This window comes from Rhagoletis pomonella, unplaced genomic scaffold, assembly GCF_013731165.1.
Source record: "Rhagoletis pomonella isolate Grant_MI unplaced genomic scaffold, Rhpom_1.0 Rhpom_scaffold_00014, whole genome shotgun sequence".
NCBI classification, from domain to species: Eukaryota; Metazoa; Arthropoda; class Insecta; order Diptera; family Tephritidae; genus Rhagoletis; species Rhagoletis pomonella.
The window spans coordinates 17,268,674-17,293,277 of NW_023458568.1; the positions used below are offsets into that span (position 1 = coordinate 17,268,674).

Consider the following 24,604-nt stretch of genomic DNA (forward strand, 5'->3'; position numbering starts at 1 on the left):
TTAAGCCAACACAATCAAGCGCAGCTATTCCGCTGCAATTCACACTTAATCATGTGGTTGTTGGTTTTGTTGGTTTTTGCTAATAATTATATTTTTAGAATGTTTAACTTTAAGGTGGGCTCGTCCTTAAGTTATTTGTTTTTGTTATTTTAAGGCGAACAAGGCGAACTTAGCACAGTGCGTGGGCAATAAATAATTGGTACGTTGTTACGGTTTTCATCAAAATCTGTAGCATATTCAAATGCCAAAGTTTGCATCAAAATCTGTAGCATATTCAAATGCCAAAGTTTTAGAGAATTTTATTCTTTTGTGCGACACGTAGTTCATGACCAGCAACATGCTAAACACAGCGATTTAAGGAAAGGCGTAAAATTCAGTTCCACTTCCCGTCAACCGGTACAGTATAATGGCCAAAATTCTATAATTACAAAGATTAAGGTCCTAAAATGATCGCATATATGCGCCCCATTTGAAAACAGTTTGGTCTTATGAAAATTCAGCATGGCATCTCAAACATGACGTCTAAACTAACCGCAAATTAGATTTTCCTTTACAACTTGTGTGCCACTTGAGACACCAAAAGTAAAAAAGAAAAAGTAACAGCAGGTTATGTTTTTGGTGTTGCTGATACGAACACGATTTTAAACATTCATAATGGCGAGTTCAATATGGCGGCCAAAAATTTAAAATCGTGTCGATACGCTTGAAATGTTTTCCTCTGAGGTTCTTGAGTCCGCTGATTACAAATCTACGGTCAGTTTGGAAAAATTCAAAATGGCGATAGAAGAAGTTAAGTCGTTGAATTGAAATTGAATATACTACTCATACTCCAAGTACGTCCGATCGATTTTAACTTTTTCCATGATAAATGGTAGATCCAATATGGATCCACCATTTGAATTTTTAAAACTGATTTCAGATTCGTAATCAAAGACCTTAAGAACCCTTGATTGTAAAGTTTTAAGCAAATCTAATCGATTTAAATTTCTTTGTCGCCATACTGGGACCGCCATTTTGAATTTTTCCAACCTGTCCACAGATTCGTAATCAGCGGCCCCAAGAACCGCAGAGAAAAACATTTCAAGCGGATCGGATCGATTTTAATATTTTAGTTGCCATATATTGAATTTTTCTAACCTGTACTCAGATACAATAACGGTTAAATTTGCTGCATTTTTTTGTAAGCGAGCGACAAAAGAATGCTCAATACAAAAATTTCCCTCTCCACTTTCCCATTAACAATTCACAATAGAGCAGTTTTTTCACTTAACAACACTACTCTTCAGGTCGCGTATTTTTTAACCGACCAGGCTGAACTCGGATAAATAGCCGAGTTTGTGTTGTTGCTTTGCGTGTATTTCGTCATTTAAACGTGTGTTCTTTTGTAGCTCGGTTGCAAAAGAATGGACCTATTATATTGGGAAATAACAAATCATATTTAACGATTAAATTATGAATTTTATTAAAAAGATAATAACCCTTACTGACATCGAAGAAAATTAAATTCACAGCCTTTCTAGCAAATCATTAAAATAATTTCCTTCATCCTTAGAATGGCCGAAAATTCTAGAAATTCTAAACTCTCCTTAAAAGACGATGAATGCACTTTCACTTGGAAACTTTTCACTGGTTGGGATTTTATGATTGGCAAGTTGCAAATACATTTTTTCTCAAACGTATGCATTTTATTACTCTCCTAATTATTATAATTTTAGGTCACGCAGAAACAGCGCACAACCGAATTGCTTCCGTAGTAGTTGGCTTCAAGGAGGTATTGCTCGAGGAAGCCGAAAAGAAGAAGGATAATCGCAAGTGAGGCAAATTTGTATTTGTTTCTTACCTTTTATATACATTTTTGTCAATTTGCATTTTATGGTATTTTAAAATTCTTTAAATATTTTATCTTGCCGATCTCTGCTTTTACTACCCATTCGCAGTTGGCGCATAATACTGCAGCGAATATTGGTGAATGTAGTGGTGATGGGTCTATTAGCTGCCTCCGCGTACACTGTTGTCACCCTGGTGAATAAGTGAGTACCTACCGTTACCAGGTGATTTTTATCGCATTAAGTTTTATTATGCATCATGCGTGCGATATTTGTTGCAAATTTAATATTTCAATACTCTGAACTGGTTTTCTTTTTTTTGCATTTCGCACAGCTCGGAACAACTGGCACGTAATGGCAATTTACTCAGTCGCAATGCGGTTAACATCACCATCACACTTTTAGCCTTTTTTATGCCTATGATATTCGACGCACTGGGACTATTCGAAAATTGGCATCCGCGGCAACAGCTACGATTGCAATTGGCACGGTAGAAAAAAATTTCTTTCACTCGCACATACTCGTTTATATGCATATTAGTACTTTAATTAAATGTACTTAGAATGTTGAGTCTTGTTGAAAGATATTCGCGTAGTTTAGGGTAGCTTAGTGTGAGCCTTTTATACTTTTCCTATAATAATGCTTCCTGTAAGCAGCCTAGCTTGGGACATGCGGTTGGCTCTGTTGCAAGGGCCAACGAGCTTCAGATGCTATGCTTAGCCCCCATCAGGTTAAAAAAGGGACGCGGAAGTATCTCTATCCGTTGCCTTCTTTGTTACAGAGCCATATGAAAATGGCAGCTCTTGACTTTATTTATGTAATCCAAAAACTCTTCGCAGACTCTTTAGCTTGAGTATTATATTTTATAGCAGGTATTCTTCCCTTGACTCCTTTCGCCGAATTTCCTTCCTAAATAATCTGTTATCTGGAAGTAAGTTCAGGTCAAAAAGGTTGACTGAAGGGACCCACCATACGGCTCTTGAGGCCTAAGAGGCCCATTGTAAGGCCCACAATGCTTTCCAAAATCGTAACACTTTATGTTCTATCATTAGGTGAGTTACTTTGAAATATTTTTTTTCTTACTCCATATAAAAATATTTGTCCCCGCTCAGGTTATTCGATAATCAACATGAAAAAAAGGTTTAAACAAAGAAAAAATTAAAAAAGCCGTAACTGTTTGTGAATGAGCATGTTAACTTTTATTGTTTTATTCTATTTTTCCCTGAAAAATTTTATCAGCATAAGCGTGGCTTTCTATTATATAATAATAATAAAATAGGGTAACAAAAGAATTTTTAACAAGAAAACTTTGTTAAAACAGCACTAAAATGAATGAAATAAAATAAGTTAAGCTTTCATTAAAGTAACTAAAAGCCAAACGCACATGCATAATTCGTTATATGTATGCAGATATGTAAATGCCGCACAGTGTGCTTTTTGAACACTCCATGCGAATTAATCGTAGCGCTTTCGACAAAAGCAATATTTTGATATGAAACAAAATGGTCTTGAAAGCTAATGTTATTCCATTTCACAGAAAAATACTGCCATTGCACCACAAATAATCCTTGACCTTAAAAAAATTTGTCAAAAATAGTGTTCTTCAAAAAAAAACATGCAAAATCCAGCGGATTTGATCCAAAAAAACTTTTTTTGTGTGTTTTATTACACTAATATTATAAATTTTGAGACGAGAAATACGATTCCACGAAAAATCGAAAAAAAAATGTAACACGTCAATTTAAGAAATGCATTTTTGATTGCATTTTTTTTATTTGCATGCAGCTGTGCATCCTTCTTACAATTTTATATCACTCGAATAACAAGCATGCTGTAGTGCTATTCAATATTTTTAATTTGAGCTATGGTGCAAATCTTTAGGCCCTCCGAGAGCCAAGTTATAACAATTTTAAACCAAACTTCGAATCTGCTGTACGAGTTTTTACTCTGAAATTAGAAGAAATAAAATTATAGTTAAAAAACTAAAAACACGCTTTTATTACAACAAGAACTAAAAAGTATAAAATAATTTATAGATATAGCGATTCCGTTTAAGAAGAATTGGAAGTTCCCTAACTTGATTCAATTTAACTTTTTTAAATTAGCTAAAAATAGGATTAAAGTAATTTGCCCGTAGTCATAGTCAAAATAAAGTCCACTGTAAAGTTAGTTGCAGCATATTGACAAAATTTCCAATGCGATATCTGTAAAAAATTGGAACAAACTTTACAGTGGACTTTATTTTGACTATGACTACGTATTTCAATTAAATAGGTAATATACATATTCTGAATATAAACCAAATCGGAGCACAGATGCCGATTTTTTAATTATATAGACTCGCGCGCCACATAACTGCCAAAATTTTTTGTGTAGTTATTTATTTTCATGTAAGCAATATGCATTCGAAATGTGAATTTAATCGGATCATAAATACGGTTTTTGCAAATATCTCGACTCCTGCGCCACCTATCAGCAAAATTTTTTGCGGATTTAAATCTCTTCACGCAAGTAATATATGTTCCAAATATGAACCAAATCAGACCATAAATGCGGGTTTTACAAATATCTCGACTCCTGCGCCACCTAGCGGATTAAGTCATCTTTTATATTGCAGTGTCCTCGAGTACTGAGCTAAGTTTGAAGTTTCAAGTCTGTAGCTCATCGGGAAGTTTGTGTAATAAAATATAATAAAACATACATGGATTTTGCATGTTTTTTTCGAAGAACACTATTTTTACCAATTTTTTTAAGGTCAAGGAGTGTTTGTGGGTCGATGGCAGTATTGAAAGAGCATAAAATTAGCTTTCGAAACCATTTTGTTTCATATTAAAATGTTGCTTTTGTCCAAAGCGCTACGATTAATTCGCATGGAGTGTTCAAAAAGCACACAACACAACAATTTGGCAATTTCGAAATGGGTGCGTATCATTGTTCAACAGAAATCCTATATATGTACATACACAGACTTATTTCAGATGAAATACCTTAAAAGCCAGTTTCACGAAAGCAATTTGAGTGAAAAATAATATTTTTTTGTCAGGTTCCATATTAAATTCAAGTAAAAAAATAAATTGTCATTAAATTGCTTTCATGAAACTTGGTTTTAAGAGATTTGAGATTTACCACTGCACAACTCAACCCTGCAGCCAGATTCCAGCATTCGCTATCGCTAATTTTGATCGCTAAAAATCTTAAAAGAATAGCAGGCGCGCCTAACAACATGCAACGCCTAGTTACATGCTCCTCATACTACCAGCTTTGGTTGATTATACATTGCATCTGTTACTTTTATGATGCGTGCTTTTAGGCCCCACTGATTTTCATTTAGCCCTTTCCCTGCGTTTGTACAATATATTGTACATTTAATTGTTTGTAACATTGGAAGCGTGCTACTAAAAATCTTATTAATATTTTTGAAAACAAATTAAACTTTATGAAGTTTTGGAATGTCCCGAATAGTTTACGTAAATGGGCGCGTTTCTAAGACGAAGCTGTTGCTAAACTGTTGAGTGTTTGTTTCAGAAACGCACAGTTGAGTAGTTCCGCTCAGCTCAACGGTTGGCAACTTTACGCCATTTTTTCCATCATAAAATTATTTCGCTACATGAAGTCAACAATTTATATAAGTCAAAAATGATGTTTCCCTTCCGTCAGTTTTCATAGAAAATTCAAATACAAAAATTATTTGTGTGTAAATTGCTGGCGAAACTGGCTGTTAATAAAATAAAATGCACGTACAAATACATATATTAAAAATAAAATAAGAAAAACTCCATTATAAATCCTGTGCTATCCATATTTTTGGCTTAATATTTTTTTATTTTTGTGCTGTTTCATTTAATTTTGCTTGTTTACAAATGTTTTGGCAGTTAATGTATCATCCCGTTTCTAAGACATAACTGTTGAACTCAACAGTTGACAGCATTTCAGCAACAGTTGAGGTAAACAGTCTTAGAAACGCGCCCAATTTCAAAATCGAAAATGTTTCAAAAATATTCTTAGAATTTAATTTAAAAATAGACCGTTTTATTAAATTCTAGTGACTGCGTGTGGTAATTTACTGTACAAAAAATACGTGAAAGCCAAGGAAAATCGCTAATAAAAGCAAATACAGTGAACTCGCGATAATATTAACATCCTAACATATGAATATCCCAAAATATGAACAATTTTTCGCTAACATTGACTACTCTAAAATATGAAGACGAAGCAAAAGCTCTATGAACATTACAGTTTTGAAAAATGTCTAACGAATTTCAAGCGCTTGGTAATTTGGGGAATCCCCTAGTTGTTTTTATTGAAAATGTCTATTCGTGTCGCTCGAAAATGCTGGTATGTGCTCCCATAAACGTTTTGCTTTCTCCTACGTCGGTCGTCAGTAAGAATTTCTAATGTTGTTAGTTGGTTATTGCACGCAAGCACGATTGCTTCTTTATTTTCTTAAGAAATAATTAAATATTAATAATTTTTAAACATGCACACAAAAAAGCATACGTTTTTGACTTTAAGAGAAAAATCAGATATTGTGGAATACATACATACAGTGCAGGTAGCAACTAAATATGGAGTGACAAAGTCTACAATACATATGTGGAATAAGAAAAAATAAAAATGCTATCTCTAAATGTGTCAACAAACCATTTATCGGTCCGGGAATAAGGAAAACTATGCGCCCTTCAGAGTATCCAAAAATGGAAAAATCGCTATATCGATGGTTTTTGCATATGAGAGACAAAAAGCTCCCGGTTAGCGGACTGATGTTGAAAGAAAAGGCCAAAGAGCTTTATTGTAAAATTAAAGAAAATTGTCTTGAATTCAATGCCAGCTGGATGGCTTCAAAATTTAAAAAGGAGATATGACGTATGTATTAGAAAAAACGGTCCCAGGTGCAAAGATGGAAAAGCAAAGGGTAACGTTCTTGTACTGTTGAAATGCGGCAGGATCTCATCAACTTAAGCTTCTTGTGGTCTAGAAACCCCCGTTGTTTTAAAGGTTTTGACTGCCCTGTTTATTACCGACATTCTAAGTCCGCTTGGATGACTTGTACAATTTATGTACATAGGCTACAAAATTTTTGACACAAAAAGGACTACCAGTTAAAGCTATCCTTTTAATTGATAACGCTCCATCGCAACCACCTGAGAATGAACTTAAAAGAGAAAACGGCTCTATTTTAACAATGTTTATGCTACCAAATGTGACCCCGGTAATACAACCCATGGATCAGAATGCAATTAGGATTACGAAACTCTATTACAGAAACAGTATTTTGGCTTCCGTTGCTGCAAAGGGGTGTGATTTGCTAGAATATATGAAGGCAATCACACTTACGGAAGCTGTTATTACTTTAGAATCTGCATGGAGTAAAGTGGATGCTGTTGTGCTATCCAAATGCTGGAAAAATGTTTTGAATATGGTAGAAATTCAAGAGGATTCTGAAGATCCTGGAAAGAAGAAGATTTGGAGGAAAGCGCAGTCAATCTTTTACAAAGCTTGAGACCTGCGGTTTGTGTTTTTAGAAACGTAAACTCGAAAAAGTTTTATTTATTAAATTTCACTGCAGGTTGAATTCACTGCTTTCAACGTTAGAGAATGGAAGGCGGATGCTACTGAATGCAATGACAATGAAATACAGGAAATATCCGACGAATCTGATTGTACTGTGGAGCCACAAAAAAAACCATAACAGCAAAGGAAGCTATATATTTAATAATGCTTTGGAATGGGCTGTGTTTAGGCGCGACTGCTAACACCGGGCTCCTAAATTCATCCTATGTACTGCTGCATGTGCAAACATTTCCTTTATGCAATTTATGGAATTTTTGCACATGCACTTCTCAACTGCCATGTAATTGAACCTTCTTAAGTTTTAATTAGATGGCACTTCAAAGTATGCTCTGCCTAGTCGGATGCATCCTCCAGACACTGCTTCCGGAGCATTTTGCGGACTCTGCATGACTTACAACCATGCTGATGTGGCAAACGAACTTTGCCATTGGCCACAGTGCCTACCCACCATATTTGAACCAATAAATATTTTTTTATATTAAGGGTGGGTAACTCAGCAAATTTATAGGAGTTGACTGAATGACTCCAACTCACTTTAAGGAGTCAGCTCATTCAACTAACTCATTTCACTCTTTGTATGTTACACTCATTCGTATCGTAGACTCGTTTTGAGGCATATATGCGGTATAGCGGCCGTTGAGATAAAACAAAACTTTAAAGTGGGCGTGGTCAGCTCCTTTCTACTGATTTGAAAGGTATAAATTTTTTTTGTGCAAATTAATAGGGGCGGTGCTAGGGGGAGGGTAATGGTGAAATTTTCAATATTTTCAAAATCTTATATTTCGAAAACTATTGTACCGAATTTCAAAATGTGGATATTGTTGGCAAAGGCAATTGATTTGATATGCACATCTTTATATATCTTACATACATACATATTTCGAGAAAAACTAAAAAAAAACGAAATTATAAGAATTTTTGAGATTTGACATAACACCCGCAATACAAAATACATGTTGTTGTTGTTGTTGTTGTATTCTTGCCACTACCTTGTATAAATTCGCTTCGTGTAAAAACAAAATGCAAGACTTTGCCATGCTAAACACTGTGGCGAAGTGAGAGAGTTATATGGACAAATATGAGCCACTATGATTCAACTGAATCATGTGAGCCCTAGGGCATCAACTGAGTTACTGAGTTACATTTTTTTTTTGACAGGAGTCTGAGTTACCGATTCACTTATGGGAATCAACTCAACAACTCAACTCTGAGTTGAGTTACAAACCTCTATTTTATATAAATACATACATGCAAACATACTGGTCTCCCCTCTCACTGAGTTATTCAGGCTGAATGTGAGGTGGTTGACCAAACGGACTTAAATATAGGTATTGATGAAGCTAAAGGAAAAGGCTGTATATAAGGTGGTTGAACAGAAGAAGCAGCATAAGCGGATTACCGATTTTTTTTTCCAAATGAGTTCTTACTTTTTCATAAAATTTAAACATAATAATATCTAAATACACAGGTTTACAGCAAAAATGTTCTATGGATGCCACTATCTAATTCCTATGTAGAATTGCTCGGCGATTCCGAAAATCGAGTTAATTTTTTTTCTATGGATACGTTTTCGAGATATTTGCAATTTACCGTTATTCAGCTTAAAGACAAAAAATTGGTTCCTTTTAATCACGTATATCATACGAACCAATTTAAAAATCTAAATAAGGCAAATGAAAGCCAAAGAAATTCTCCATAAACCGTATATAGATCACTTTCCGATAAGGCTTATAGTTTCTGACAAATTAATTAATCATTCCTGCTTTTTTAATGAAAAAAATAATTAAAAAAAATCAAACTTTAACAGAAGAAAAATTTAAAAAATAACAGGTGCTGTGCTAAATTTTTGCATTTATACTAAAGCCTGTTCTGTTACAAAAAAAATCAAGTTACTGATGAAGAAAATCTATGGATAAATACGAAATAATGAGTGGTTAAATGAAAATCCGTAAATTTTTTTTTTATGAAATACGAGCAGTAAAGTGTGTTACTCAGGTGTACGTTGCGTGTGAGTAACTTTCTTAAAAGGAACCAATTTTCGCTTTAAGCTGAATAACGGTAAATTGCAAATATTTCGAAAACGTATCCATAGAAAAAAAATTTACCCAAATTTCGGAATCACCGAGCAATTCTACAGAGAAATTGGATAGTGGCGTCAGGAGAACAAAACCAAATAAAAATTTGTGATCTAGTGATATTTTTGTTTAATTAGTTCATATTATCGCGAGCTCACTGTAGTATGGAAATATAAGAAGCATTTCATCATATAAAAATGTTAAAATTAAACTATCATGATTTAAAATATTTTTCCCGGGTTGGAAAAAAATGTACAATATATTGTACATTTACATGGGCGTCGCCAGCATCGACCTTAGGGGGGGCGGGGGTTGGGGGGCTGACATATAAAAAGATCCCTCGAAAATTTTGTTTCGAAATTTTAATGTAGTTGATTGATTAATCCTTATTAATACATATGTGTAAACTAAATGGTTCCATTTAAAAAGACAATCTTAACTAATAGCCAAATATAAATTTAGTTTAGTAAGTAGAGTGGGGTACTAAACTTACATTTTACTGGCTGGAAGAATATTAACAGGAAATCGACACCTCAATGGAGACTCTACCTATTTCGGTAGCCAGTTCCAAAACGCCTTATTTCATAATTTGGTTAAAGAACGCTCTATCTCAGAATTTTATTGAAGAACGCCCTATCTCAGAATTCGGTTCAAAAACGCCCTATCTCAGCACATTTTCAATATACATATTTTCATTTGAGATAGGGTATTCTGGGTATTTTTCAATAAAATTCTGATATAGGACGTTCTTGAAAAGTTTTCTGAGTTAGGGCGTTTTCTAACTGGCTGCCGAGACAGGTCGATCTTCCACTCACATGTCGAAATATAGCTACTATTTTCATACTACAAAAATATGTAGGACAGGCGTAAAAAAATTAATAAATGTTAAGTAAATACATATGCCAGAAGCATGAATGTGCAAATTTCCCAATTTTGAGTTATTGGGTTGACTTGATTAACCTTTGGATATTCTATGTTATACCAAAACCCAGAATACTGCGCATTACATGAATGCAGAGCTAAGTATCGTAAAAAAAACTTTCAAGCTTGATTTTCCTAAATTTTTAATTCTTACACCAGGGACCATATGTACTTGCCGATTTGTTTTAAAAAAATTACACAGGTTTACAAAAAAAAAACTTATGCATATTGAACAGACGTCAGATTCGCATTCAGCGCGTCGAATAACATAGGGATATTGAGGTTTTGTTCAGTACGCAGAAACTTTTTTATTGTAAACCTGTGTTATTTAAAAAGCAGACATCTCGGTTGCTCAGCAAACAGGTTAATTGTTTCTGCAATTACTTCACGTTGATTTTTTAAAAAAAATTTTCGATGTACGCTTAAGATGCATAAACCTAGAGGTAAATTTTACAAGAAATTAAACTGATAACTTATTTAAACTAGTAGTAACCCCCGAAATTAAGAAGTAAAATTTAAGCATTTGGGCAAATGTAAAAAACGGTAACCTTTGTGTTATTTAGCTTTATTTTCATTGTTGTAAACCATATCAAGCTGGTTGCTTTTGGATATAATTCGTAGACGTATACTTGAAGCCTCAAAAAATGTTTAATCAAATTGTTGCATAACTTTTGAGTTATAGATGTTTTAACTCAAAAAAAGGGTGAAATATTAATTATGTCATAACTTTTTGTGCCCATATACTGGTTTGAAATTGTATGTGCAATTAGTACTTATGTGTACACTTCATATGTAGTTGGTAACTAAAGTGTGCTTTAAAAAATAACTAAATGGCAAGTAACTAAAAGTGTGTAACTCTACTTTTCACAATTTTCAAAATTATCGGTTATCGCGTATAGTTTTTGAAGCATTTAATTTTAAAAACTTTTTAAGTATGTATGTATTGTGGTCTGCAAACAATTAAAGGGGTATGCTTTCAGAATAAACAACTTTCAAACTTTGACGTACGTCAAAGGTCAAGTAAAAATGGAAATTTGTATGACTGCCCATTGATGGCTCGGTTATATAGCTTAAGAAATAATAAGACAATTCATCAAATCGCGTAAATGCCTCGTAACCATGTAAACCTCGTAAAGTTACATAATTTTGTATGAAAAATGGAATTATTTGCGAAGTTTACGCGGTTTGAGGCATTTACGCATTTCCATGCATACCCATAATATGTTTAAAGACATTTTTATCAAATATTGGCTACAATTTGTCATTTTGTTTGCCAGATATACACTTCATAGGTGCTCTTGCACAACATTCACATTCGCAAAAGCTCCGCATTGATTATTGCGAATGCGAAAGCGAATGCGAATGTTAAAATTAATGCGCAAGCTCCGCAGTTGCGAATGCGAATGCGAATATTCGCAGCCAATCTGATAAAACGGAGGATGCCATTGAATTTAGATCGTCCCACTTAAATGAGTTCAACTTTCAAAATCTTTGCTCAAAAGTTACAACTTGCACAGCGCAATTTGAACACAAATTATTTGTTTGATTTCTATTTCAGTGATCTAAATGTTTATTCCTCGTCTGGCTTTTGAATCACTTGATGAAAAGGAATTACACTTATATTTGTCGATTTATTAAGAGGTCACGAATAGAATCATATATAAAATATAGGCGGCAAATAAAAAAATTTAACTTTTTATTTTAAAAGTGTACCCGTTTTATAGATTTTCCCATATAATACAACGTGATATTCATGAATATACTTCAGTATTTATCTCAAGATATATTTAAAGAACTTCGTGAAAGACAACAATTAATCTCGTATTACTAGAGACCTGATAACCCATGATAATTTTTAAGTTCTTAAAGGACCTTACTCTACTCAAAGCTTCATACAGTGGGCCGTGAGAAAACAGTCATCTTTAAGGTATAGTCCAATCCTTCACAATATCTGTCCAAGGCCTTTATTAGTCGTAGTCTGAAACGCAATCACTGAAAATTCGCGCCGTTTATGGCGAAAGGCATTTAGTATCACAATTTTAAACTAAAGCTTTCTTAACCCTTTCTGCACAAAAATTCAACCACTAAATCTAAAAGTTTTTAAATGCCTATAAAGGCTAATTTTGGATCGTTCATTTCAAAAATCACATCAACAAATTTGTAAAGCTTTGAACTTTGCCGTCATTCAGGGTCCTTTATAATGGCCAGTGATATCCTAGGTGTTTAAAAAAGAAAGTTATCTCCACTAATTTTATTTATTGCTTTCGTAAAATATATTTCAAGACTATGAATATTTCCTACCACCATTGTAAGGCACATTTTACTACCGGGTAAAGAATTTTGCTTTCAGCTGGCATTTGTTAGTATTTTATACCTACATAGAATGTAAAAAACTTCAAAGGTTAGGGGGGGACTCGAGCCGCCCCTGCCCCAACGTAGCGACGCCCATGTACATTTACACTGAAAGGTTGTAAGTGACTTGTACAATATATTGTACAAACGTCCGCAAAGGTTGCAGTTGAACAGGCAATTAGGGTGGTTTTTGCCGTGGTTTTCGAAGAGCTTGTGCGCTGTTGTTGCAGTAAAGGGTAGGTTTTTTGATTTCTTGTTCTACTGAAGGCAGAAAACCGGGAAGGTTTATTAAAACGGGTCATTTGTATTTTATATTGTAGTTGTATCTGAAATTTTTCAAAATTTCTTTATATAATTCTCTTAAATTTAAAATTTTTTAATGCAAATCTTAACTAAAGATACTTAAAAAGATATAAAGTATTCATTCCAATATATCTGCAGTAAAATAAATTATTTTGTACATATGTACATAAGTTCATTTTCAATGAAATAAAAGTTTTATTCCGTCAAACTAAGTGAAATATTTATTGAGTTTTCTTGAGTGCTTTTACTCCTTTGCGGACTTTTGTACAATATATTGCACAAACTTTAGGTAGCCCTAATAGCTATCCAAAACAACTTTTGAATATGTTTTTTTTTTACTTTTGGTATTATGGACCTTGTAATTAAGAGGAAACATTTTTATATTTATCAACGACGGATTTGACCGGAAAGGGTTAGAGAATTTTGGCGATGGAAATTTAGCGTGGCGATTGTCAGAATTCCACTGCTGGTGTCTCCGAATGAAGCTTTAACGCATAATAATGTTGGCAAATCACATCTATTGGGCCAATCGTAACACACGAGAGTTAGATATTCTCAATGGTTCAACAGGTAGATTTAGTCTGACATTCACGGCACCTTTTCTTACTTGTAATAACTCAACTCCAGCGCCAAATGGCGGGTTAAATTGTGAAACTAAACTATTCAGAGACCCACTCAAACACACACAGAACACTTTGTTAACATCCCTTCAGCCATTTAGGATTTCACTCAAAAACATACCTACGGAAGAATTATATACACATTCAAAGATAAGTAAAAGTCAGTACGTTTGCACTCTGCCATGCCCACTTTTCAAAGAGCCATGAGTAAGGGATTGATTTCATATATGTCCATACGAAGTTCCATTACTGTACCATGACCACTTCCAGAGATACATTAACAGTATGAAATTCGGCTCGTATGGTAAGTGCCACGCCACCTTTTCCAATAGCTCCATAATTTCTCCATAACCATGCGATTAATTTCATATATCTCCACACCAAGTTCCAGTACTCTAGCAAGAACAACTCGACTTTTATGGGAGGTGCCACGCCCGTAAAAAGTTCCAGTACTCTACCCTGAACACTTCCAGAGGTACTTATTATGAAAAATTCTGTTTATATGGGAGGTGCCACGCCCCCTTTTCAAATAGTCCGAATTTTGATTCATGGTTTCATATAACGGGTGATTTTTTAAGAGCTTGATACCTTTTTTTTTAAAAAAAACGCATAAAATTTGCAAAATCTCATCGGTTCTTTATTTGAAACGTTAGATTGGTCCATGACATTTACTTTTTGAAGATAATTTCATTTAAATGTTGACCGCGGCTGCGTCTTAGGTGGTCCATTCGGAAAGTCCAATTTTGGGCAACTTTTTCGAGCATTTCGGCCGGAATAGCCCGAATTTCTTCGGAAATGTTGTCTTCCAAAGCTGGAATAGTTGCTGGCTTATTTCTGTAGACTTTAGACTTGACGTAGCCCCACAAAAAATAGTCTAAAGGCGTCAAATCGCATGATTTTGCTTATTTACGAAGCCATTCAACCAGAAATGAGCCTCATCGCTGAACAAAATTTGTCGATAAAAAAGCGGATTTTCTGCCAACTTTTCACACATTCAACACATTTCGAACCGAACACTGATTTTGGTAATAAAATTCAATGATTTGCAAGCGTTGCTCGTTAGTAAGTCTATTCATGATGAAATGTCAAAGCATACTGAGCATCTTTCTCTTTGACACCATGTCTGAAATCCCACGTGATCTGTCAAATACTAATGCATGAAAATCCTAACCTCAAAAAAATCACCCATTATCTTCATACCCAGTTCCAGTGCTGTACCATGAACACTTCCAGAGATATGCAGTATGAAAAATTCGTATTTGTCAATGTTATTGTGGCTTATTAACATTTAATTTTCATATTTTTATTGAGCTTTGTACCACAATTATTTTATTAGGAAAAATGGAAACAGCAACAAAGTCTAAGCGGTAGAAGTTAACGCAGCTATTTCGGAGATCACCACATCTCCTCATCAGAATTTTCATTGGAGTTTGAGTAATTCCTTTCACTTTCGGCTTTTAGTAACTTTAACGAAAGCTTAACTTTTTTTTATGAACTTTAGTGCAGTTTTAACAAAATTTTCTTGCTTACAATTTTTTTTGTTACACGGTTTTATTTTACTCCTTTGATTGTACATGTTAAAAACAGCTTGGTTTTAAAAAATATTTTGTTTACATTATTATATTACCGTTGGAAAGGGGATAAACTGAAAAGGTTTTTGTAGAATTAGAAATACACAATAACTTTTATTATTATTTTTTATTAAAATGCGAAGTTCACTTTTAAGGGTTCCTTTTGCAGTTTGAGGGCTCGTATTTATTTTCTAGTTATCATCTGCATCAAATATCAAATTTTATAATGGTGTTTTCTTTTCTACAAAAAAGGTTGCCTTCTCATTGCCCGTTCCTCAGGATTTGTGCGTAGAGGGCACTGTGAAGACATCATTTTTTGGTAGAAAAAAGAAGCGGCATAAGATTTGACCATTAGTTAGGAGTTATGCTAGTTTTCTCGTTTTTAAATAACGTTATTGATGTTCGAGGTTTAGGAAATGTCAAATTTCGTTGCATTAAAAAAAATCTTAAAAAAAACATGGGAGCCTAGGTCAAGTATTCGGGGCTGAACACATAGCAGACGGCTCCAACTATCCCGCATTTGCGTATGTTCAACCGTCTGTCAAACACCCTGTATGTTATTACATTAAACCAGCAATTCCATAGCGTTCTCGGAAACGGCTCTAACGATTTTGATGAAGTTTTGTACACAGATAATGTTGTGGATTTTAAGGTTATCTGAATAGGCACTATCTCCTAGAAGACTCGTATAAGGTTCCCACCTATACAAAATTAGTTACAAATTAAATAAAACATCATAATATGGCTATCAAATGGAAGGTTTTTAAAGATCCCTAATTCAAAAATAGTTTTAATAGTGTTGCCACCTATTTTGAATCGCATATTTGTTTAATTTTTTGTTTAGAAAAAATGTAATATATTACTATTCATGGGTACTAACAATAGGTTCTTAAACAATGTTTTCCCTATATAAAAAATGTTATCCCTTAGGATAATAGTGTAAGGTTGCCACTTATTTTCGATTCTACGCAACTTATGTAAAGCGTCGAAATATGGATATGAAATAAAAGGTATTGTTGAGGACTTTGGTCAAAAAATATTTTCTGTCAGGGGGGCTGCCACGCTTCTATGTAACACAAATTTTTATTTTGTTTATTTCAATCAGCATTTTTTTAGGTATACATAATGTGACCAACCGTACTTCTTTCGGAAGTACAGTACTTCTTTTTTCGCTTTTGTACTACGTACTTTGAAGTACAGTCAAATGAACTTCCTTGCAATATTTTGTACTTCAGGAGGGAGATTTTCTAACCAGTTAGCGACAATTTTCGGATCGCTATCGCACTTTTTGACGCATGATATAAATGTTTTTGCGTTAAAGAGTGCGATAGAGATTCGAAAATTGTCCCTAACTGCTTTCAGAATCTCCGATCTTCTAGACGATCGTCACGTGGCCTGGGCGATAAATTCGTTCAAACCATTAAAGTCGCCGGGGATCGATGGCATCATACTTGCGCAGCTGCAAAGGCCTCTAAAGGTGTCGTGCAATTCGTTGAATACTATTTATGCGAACCCCGTGAGGACCGGGTACATCCCCAAGGCTTGGAGGGTAGTCAGTGTTGCGTTCATTACGAAGGCCCGAAAAGGCGCACATATTTCCCCTAGGTGCTTTAGGTCAATCAGTCCCTCTCTTCGTTAGAAACGCAATTCCCCGTGACTGTCTTTCAAGAACTTATTGCAAGAAAAGGTCGGAGGCAATAGTCAAGTATATTCATAATCTGGGGGTTGAAACCAGCTTAATAAGGTTTAACTACAGCTTACTTCGTGACAGAACTGTCGCGGCGGAGTGGGGCAGCGCCTGCACTCAGTGCAGAGTCATTAGGAGCACTCCATAAGGTGGTGTACTATCTCCCCTGCTCTGGATTGCAGTTGTAAACGTCCTTATAGAGAAACTGGAAAAATTAGGCTGTCAAGTGATCGGCTATGTAGGTGATGTGGAACTTTTGGTCAAGGGACGATTTCTAGACATCCTTTTTGATCTGGCTCAAGGCTACCTAAACCAGGTATCTAGGTGGGCGAGCAACGGCGGCTGTCGTGGAAGCCTAAGATTGAGGAAAGGGTAAGAAAGGTGTCGGTTGCCTTGTGCTGCTGTAGGTGAGCTATCGGTAAAAGGTGAGGACTCTCGCCCAAATTAATTCATTAGATCTAGGAAACAGTAAAAAATCGCACGAAAATCGGGAAAAAATCCCACCATTACCAACATCTTAAAAATTCCCCAATAATTCAAAACATATAAATATGTCAGTAGGGAAGGACCTACAGTTTTATGCCGACTTCGAACGGCGAGTGTATTTTTATGAGAAGCTGTTTTTCATGGCAGAAATACATTCGGAGGTTTGCCACTGCCTGCCGAGGGGCGACCGCTGTTAAGGCAAAAGCTTTTTTCTAAATTTTTTTTTGCGATGTTGCTTTGAACAGGGCTTGAACCCAGGCCCTGCGGAGTGGAAGCGCGCACTGCTTACTTCAAAATTCAAAGGTCGGTAGATTACTCACTAAGGGCCCAAAAGAATTTAAAAACATCTACAACATTCATAAATTAGTTTCAGTGTTTATGAAAACCCAAGATTTTGAAGATTTTTTTTTCTATATTAAGGCAACTAATTCATGCATGTTTTTTTATTGTTGTATACTTACTGGCAATTCTTAAAACTATCACTGTTACTAATTATTTGCATCGTGAAAGCGAATATGATTTTTTTGCGAGTTTAATATTGAAGCACATACATGTGCTATTTAACATTTCATCAGATAATTCGTTCCGCTTTTTACATGAAACACCAGTTATAATTGAAAAAATTCTGTCTTACTCAGCGCTTGGATTGGTTAACGGGAGCAAATTTTGGACGGATTTGTAAGTCTACAATTTTGAAAGTGCCCAGCGTCGCGGCGGTCCGCGTTCGCGCTCGCATCTCCCGCCCCCTCCCCGCTTTTCGAAATTATGCACTGGTGGCATTATAAACGTTTAGAAAAAAGAATAATAATAAAATGACACTAGCTCACTTCTGAAACTGCTTTTTAATGTCCAAGTAATGGGAATTATTGCGTATGGTGTTATTGCATGCACCCCACCCATGATGGAATTATACCAGGTGAATAAATTTTAGAGTGAGAAGAAAGATTTTGAGACTGCTTTATTTGAAAGTTTGCCTATAAATTGTGACTATAAGGCACCTGAATGTCAGAAAATAAAGCGAGAAAGCTGTTTTATTACTTCACCTGTTTATTACGCCATTCATCCCACCCGCCGCTTGTACCAAGTATACGTTCAAATTTAGAAGTCTGAGAGTAGATAAAATTTTACATATTTTTACATCATTATTTCGTACCACATGTTCGCTCCGTCTTCGTAAATGAAATCCACAGGTCGGATATAGCAAGGTATGATAATGCAGAAATTTTAACTGAAGATAAAACTTAAAACAATAGGGGTATTCACGATCCGGTGCATATGGTCTAGCATGGTACATAGATAGCATAAATAGCATGATTGTTGTTGTTTCCTGTGTTCTCTGTGTTATACATATGCTGCGAACAGGAACGGCAACTTTTGTTTGTTCCATGCCATGGCGGAATTATACCAGGTGAAGTAATTAGAGCGAGAAGAAAGATTTTGACACTGCCTTATATGAAACATTGCCTTTAAATTTTGTCTATAAGGCAGCCGAATGTCAGAAGATAAAGCGAGAAAGTTGTTTTATGACTTCACCTGTTTATTGCGCCATGCTTCCATGCAAAGATTTTAAGGTTTTCCAGCAATATTTTCAACATATTAAAAAGCATGCAGACAAAATTCATACAAAGGCGCTATGTGCAATTTGCCGAGCAGTTATTAAAGACGACGCTTTCCCTATATTTTGTTAGACTTTTCATAAGTGAAAATATTTGTTTAACTGTATTTTTGGAATAAACAAAGTTCTTTTTCCTTCAGTCAGTAAACTGTTTTTGTTACAAATAGTATAAATAAGCAATGGGAAATAAGGCAAAATTTGTTTTATTTCCAAACTTTGTTGGAAATAAAGCAAAACTCAGATTATGGTATTATTTCCCATTAAAAAGTGAAACAAAACAAATTTTGCGTTATTGCCGTTTGTGTTATTTTACCCCCGACTTCTACTAGGCTAAGAGAAACCGGGTTCTCTTGTGACATAAAAAAGGAAAAGAAGACGTTTCTCTGCTGCAGAAAATGTTTTTATAGGGCACTTTAAAACACGTTACCTCTGAAGGGCTAGTGATGGGGGTTCTGACAGGCCATTGTGCGATTGGTATTCATGCGATGAGACTAGGAATTTCAACTGATCCTTTTGTGTCAGCTGTCAAGAGGAAGATGAAGTGGAATCATCTCCACACTTTCTTTTAGACTATCCAACCTTCGCGAGGCTAAGATGGAAGCATTTTGGCTCGCACTTCTGAACAAACACTGAGCTCTCAGGGGTTGAAGCTAGCTGCATTTCAAATTTCGTAATCGGCTTGCGGCGCATATGTGGGTATTTGAACGATTTAGGCGGCCAAAAACCAATTTCACAAAATTTTGGAGAAAACTTAAAAAATTAGTCACTTTCGATAGAGAACATTCCAAATAACATTTCCCAGTCCCCCTCACTTTTTTAACTTGCACAGCGAACGCTCACCTTTGACCGGAAACAGAATATTCTAAAGCTGCTTATAAATGAATTTTCGCTCTCTAAATAGAAAGATCGTGACGGTTTTAAGTTAATATTTTGATTACTGCATTATATTCTTAAAAAGTAGTGATGGATCCGCATACAGACGGTAATAATGCATTTAAGAGTAATTTTTTTTTATCATTTTATTAAACAAAAGTTAAATTTAAATGTAACGAAAATAGCGGTTTTCAACGAGTATTTTTTGTTAATTTTTGTGAATATTAAGAAATTTGTGTTATCCCTGGGAGAGATCGCGTTATTATTCTTTGTTCAATTGAAAGCTTAGAAATTTGGCTAAACAATATGGTGTGAAAATACTGCCCGCAGACAATGGCAAATAAGTGGTATTTCTTAACTTAGAAAATGTATTAAGGAAAAATCTAAAAACGCAACTAGTATATAGTAACACTACTTTAGATCTATTTTAACACTAAAATTAAACTTTTTAGATGAATTTGAGGCCACTGAACTAGAATATGAATCCATTTAATTTAACAAATAAATGGTTTTCGAGATATTAGCAAAAGTCATGTTTTCTAGGACCTTTCGTCCTGTTGCTAGAAATCTGCGGGAATGTAAGGCGAACCCAACTACTTTCGGAATAAACATTTGTTTTCCTTTACATTGGTGTTATATAAGTGATGATTAAAGAAATAGTTTTGGGTATACAAGCGTTAAAATCTAGATAAATGTCAATTTAGATAAATCTACGAAATTTAAGTAAAAGTAAAATTTTGGAACAAAATTGGATTATTATTAAAGTTTTAGAAAAAGGGTGTGGCCCCGCCCACTTACGATGAAATGCTGTATCTCAGTATACGCTTCACTAATCCGTACCTCGGTATGAGCCTTGCTTAGGCTATAACTAACTTAACTGCTAAAAAATTCTTGAAATCGGGCGATAACCACGGCCACTTCCCATATAACGGCAATTTACAGAAACGCGAAAACTGCGATAAATCAATACCTACTGAAGCTAATTCACTCTAATCGATTCTTGGAATAACCTCTTAGCATTAATTAAAATTATTAAAATTTTTTGGATAACTTTTGAACGCAAATGTATATCTCGGTAACCGATTTATCAATTTGTACTAAACTCGGTGCACTTGGTACGGAAAAGCAATGCGTTGAAAATACGAAAACTCATTTCTTTCCTATACTGTGATACATATTTGAATTATTTAATTCCTTTAATTAAAGTTGAATTTGATTTTTTAAACCCTGGAAGGTTCCTTAGAGATAACGCCTTTTCAAACCCATTTCCATTGATACCCATATTGCAGCAATTCATTTAACTAATTGAATAAAATTGTTTAACAGGTGGCAACTCTGTTAATGTTTCAACCTATATTTACTTGATTTTAAACATTTAAAATTCTATATGTCATAACACATCTTTCCTAAACATTTCGAGTTGAAAAATTCATACAAATAATTTTGGCCGCATAAGTCGGCTAAATACCCCTATGTGCGGCGTTAACTTAACCCAACCTAACCTGTACTTCTTTGAGCTATGAAATAGTTGGTCACATTAGGTGTACACAGTACATATACGCTCAGGATAGGGCCCATTCATTCCAGCTATTTCGGAATAGGGTTACCAACTAAATTTTGGAGTAAGAAATTTACTTAAAAGATATCGAAATCCAATTTTTTTTATTTCCAAAATATTTTATTAAAGCTATCCAAATCTTGAAAACTTTAAAAAGTATATGCACTCCGGGCAAAGCACGGTCAACCTGGTAGTAAAATATTTATCAGACTATAAAAATATCAGAGTTCAGTTTGGGTCAGCCTTGTGAATTCCTTTGGCGTAGAATGGAAACACTTCGTGAATATCAATATCCTTCATAAAATAAAGGACTCATACTTATGGGGAAAGCTTGTTTTAAATTCTGCGTTTATTATAAATATTCGTTTCTATGGAATCAATAAAACAGCGCTGACAAGAATATATTCAAATAGCCAATCGTCGTTTAAAGTAAAAAACCGCGTATCAACAAAATGCAAAGCCGTGTATCAGGATAATGCAAGCCCGCGTATGTGAGGTTGCATAAATTATTTTCTAGGGAGTAAAAATACTCATGTTTCAAAAGGGTTCTCCTATAAATATAAAACAATCGAATTTCTGGCATATTTCAGGACGAATGGATAAGCAAATGTCAGTTACGCGGTTTTGCAGAGTTACGATACGCGGTTTTGTACTTTAAACGACGATATATATGTACGAAAAATATTTTTCCGGATCAACCGAATTAAAGAAATTTTCGGTTCTATTCACAGGTCCATAAGAATCAGCTTTATTTTTCATGTGAGAATGTGTGACCGATTACCCTATACGGAAAAATCAACTTTTTTTCTGGGTATTGGACCAATCCAATTTTTTTCAGGAGATGGAGTCATAAGTAAAAAAGTAATATCTCCGTTTTTCGAAGTTAGCCTCCGAAATCGTGATATGGGCCTTCGAAGTTCGGAATAGGACTTTTGGTAAAAATTTATTTTAAAGTATTGTATGTAAATAACTAAAAAAATAAAAATATATACGTAGGCTGCCTCTTGCTCTTATTTAAAGTTTTAGTTTTTCGAAGATCTGACCTTTGACCCCTTATAGCACCTGTAACATAATTTTGCACAAAAAAAGTTATATGCCCATATCTCGATTTCGGAGGCTAACTTCGACAAACGGAGAAATTACTTTTGTAACTATGACTTAATATATTGGTTTGGTACAATACCCAGCCAACAGCAGGGAACGGAATTTTAGGACCTAAAAACCTATAAAAAAGGTAAAATAAAATAACGAAATAGGCTGGAAAGGCAAAATAAAATAGCCAAATAGGCAGGAAAAGGCACTAGAAATAGCAAAAAAGGCAAAAGAAGGCACAAAAAAACTGAAAAATAACACTGGTTTACAGGAAAAATCTTCAACGGACACCACTGTCCAATTCCTATATAGAATTGCTCGCTGATTCCGAAAATCGAGTTAATTTTTTATTCTATGGATAAGTATTCGAGATATTTTCACGTGAACATGGCGTATGAGTAGGGATGGCAGCAATTAATCATTTGTTTAAATTATTCGATTATTCTTGCCCAATTTACGATTTAATTATATCGGGGTTTTGTGTTTCATTAATCGATTATTAATCGATTAATTGTAAAATAGTCGTAAAAATATTTTAAAGAAATAGGAGTTCTATAGTCTAAAATCCATCCATCGAACATTATTTTTTGCTAGCTGCACCAAATTTACTCGACCCGAGGTTCAAACAAATTAATTTCAAAGATCCGTTAGCATTGGCCTCTATCAGTGGCGGACCCAGGTAGGAGAAATTGGGGTAACTCGAAGTGACTTCGAGAAGCTTGGGGAACAAACCTAATGAATGGATGCTTTTGAAAACTTTAATTCATGGAAAAAGTGTGTCAAATTTCACTTGAGTTTGAAATTTTAGCTGTGTGCTAAGCTCGAAGTATTATGTTATTTAAATAGGCCTATCAGTTTTTCGAATTCACTGAATTTTCAAAATTTTGAATTATGTACTTAATTTTCAATTGTTACTTTTTTTGTTATATTTTCGAATTTGTATTATTTTACACAGTTGAAAGTCACAGCAAGTTTGAATATTTTCACAGGTTCAGAAAACAACGAAAATTAATATTATTAAATTTCTTGAGATTTCAAATTTTTAGGATAATTCCAAAATTTCAAAAACTATTTAAATCCGGTAGAGTCTAGAAATTTTGGTAAAATGAGAATATTTTGAAATGTACAAAGTTATTGAGATTTTAGCAATTTTTATATTTTCCAAAATTTTGGGAATTTTATTTATCCTAAAATCTATCCTAAAATGTAAAAATGTGAAACATCACAAATTTTCGAAAAATTCTTATGTTCGTGGTACTTGTGTGTAAAAAATAGAAAATTCTTAGAATTGTAAAAGATATTAGAATCTTTCCACTTTTCGGAACTTTTCAAAAATTTTGTATTGATATAACAAAGTTTGATAATTTTAAATTTTTTGAAAATTTTTAAAACATCAGCGTCCAAAAATTTTTTGAATCTTCAAGAATTACAAAAATTTTTTAAACTTCCAATAACGACGAAATATGAAAATATTTTCAACATTCGAAAACTTTTAATTTCGTTTGATCAATTTTGTATATTCGACACTTTTACTTAGAAAAAATTTGTTAGAATTCCTACAATTCTCAAAATTTTTGAAAAATAAAAAAGTTCTAGAAATCTAGTATTCATCATTATACTAGATCGCCCTCACCCGCTTCGCTGAGTGTACGAAATTTCAACGTACTACATTGAGTAAAATTTATTTCAAGAAAACTCAATTAAAAAACAGGAGGTTTAAAATTTGTTTAACCACCTTCAAAATATTTTCAAACAAAAACTTTCTTAAACTTAAACAATTAACTTATCCACTGAACTCAATTTGAGATTTTAAACAGATGGAAACCTCTTACATGTAGTTTTGAAATGAAGTCCATTAAAAATCATTTCGATTTATACCCATATTTTAATAATTCATTTAAATTATTGAATAGTTTTAATTCAACTTTTTAGACAGTTGGCAACCTTTTTAAACCTCTCTCGTCTGACACTCATATTCAAAATCACTTCGATTCATACCAATCTTCCATAATCTATAATCTATAATCTATAATCTATAATCTATAATCTATAAT

General features: G+C 34.2%; 1 protein-coding gene across 1 annotated transcript in view; it reads left to right on the forward strand.

Annotated features, from left to right (window-relative positions):
- Positions 1-1,715: 1,715 nt before the first annotated feature.
- The window catches only part of LOC118749289, a gene marked incomplete at its 5' end in the record, with an annotated part of 57,238 nt that continues 34,349 nt past the window's right edge, over positions 1,716-24,604 (forward strand). Inside the window, 3 exon segments of the mRNA XM_036484085.1 lie at positions 1,716-1,812; positions 1,938-2,030; positions 2,161-2,316. Coding sequence (XP_036339978.1) covers positions 1,716-1,812; positions 1,938-2,030; positions 2,161-2,316 — 346 coding nt within the window.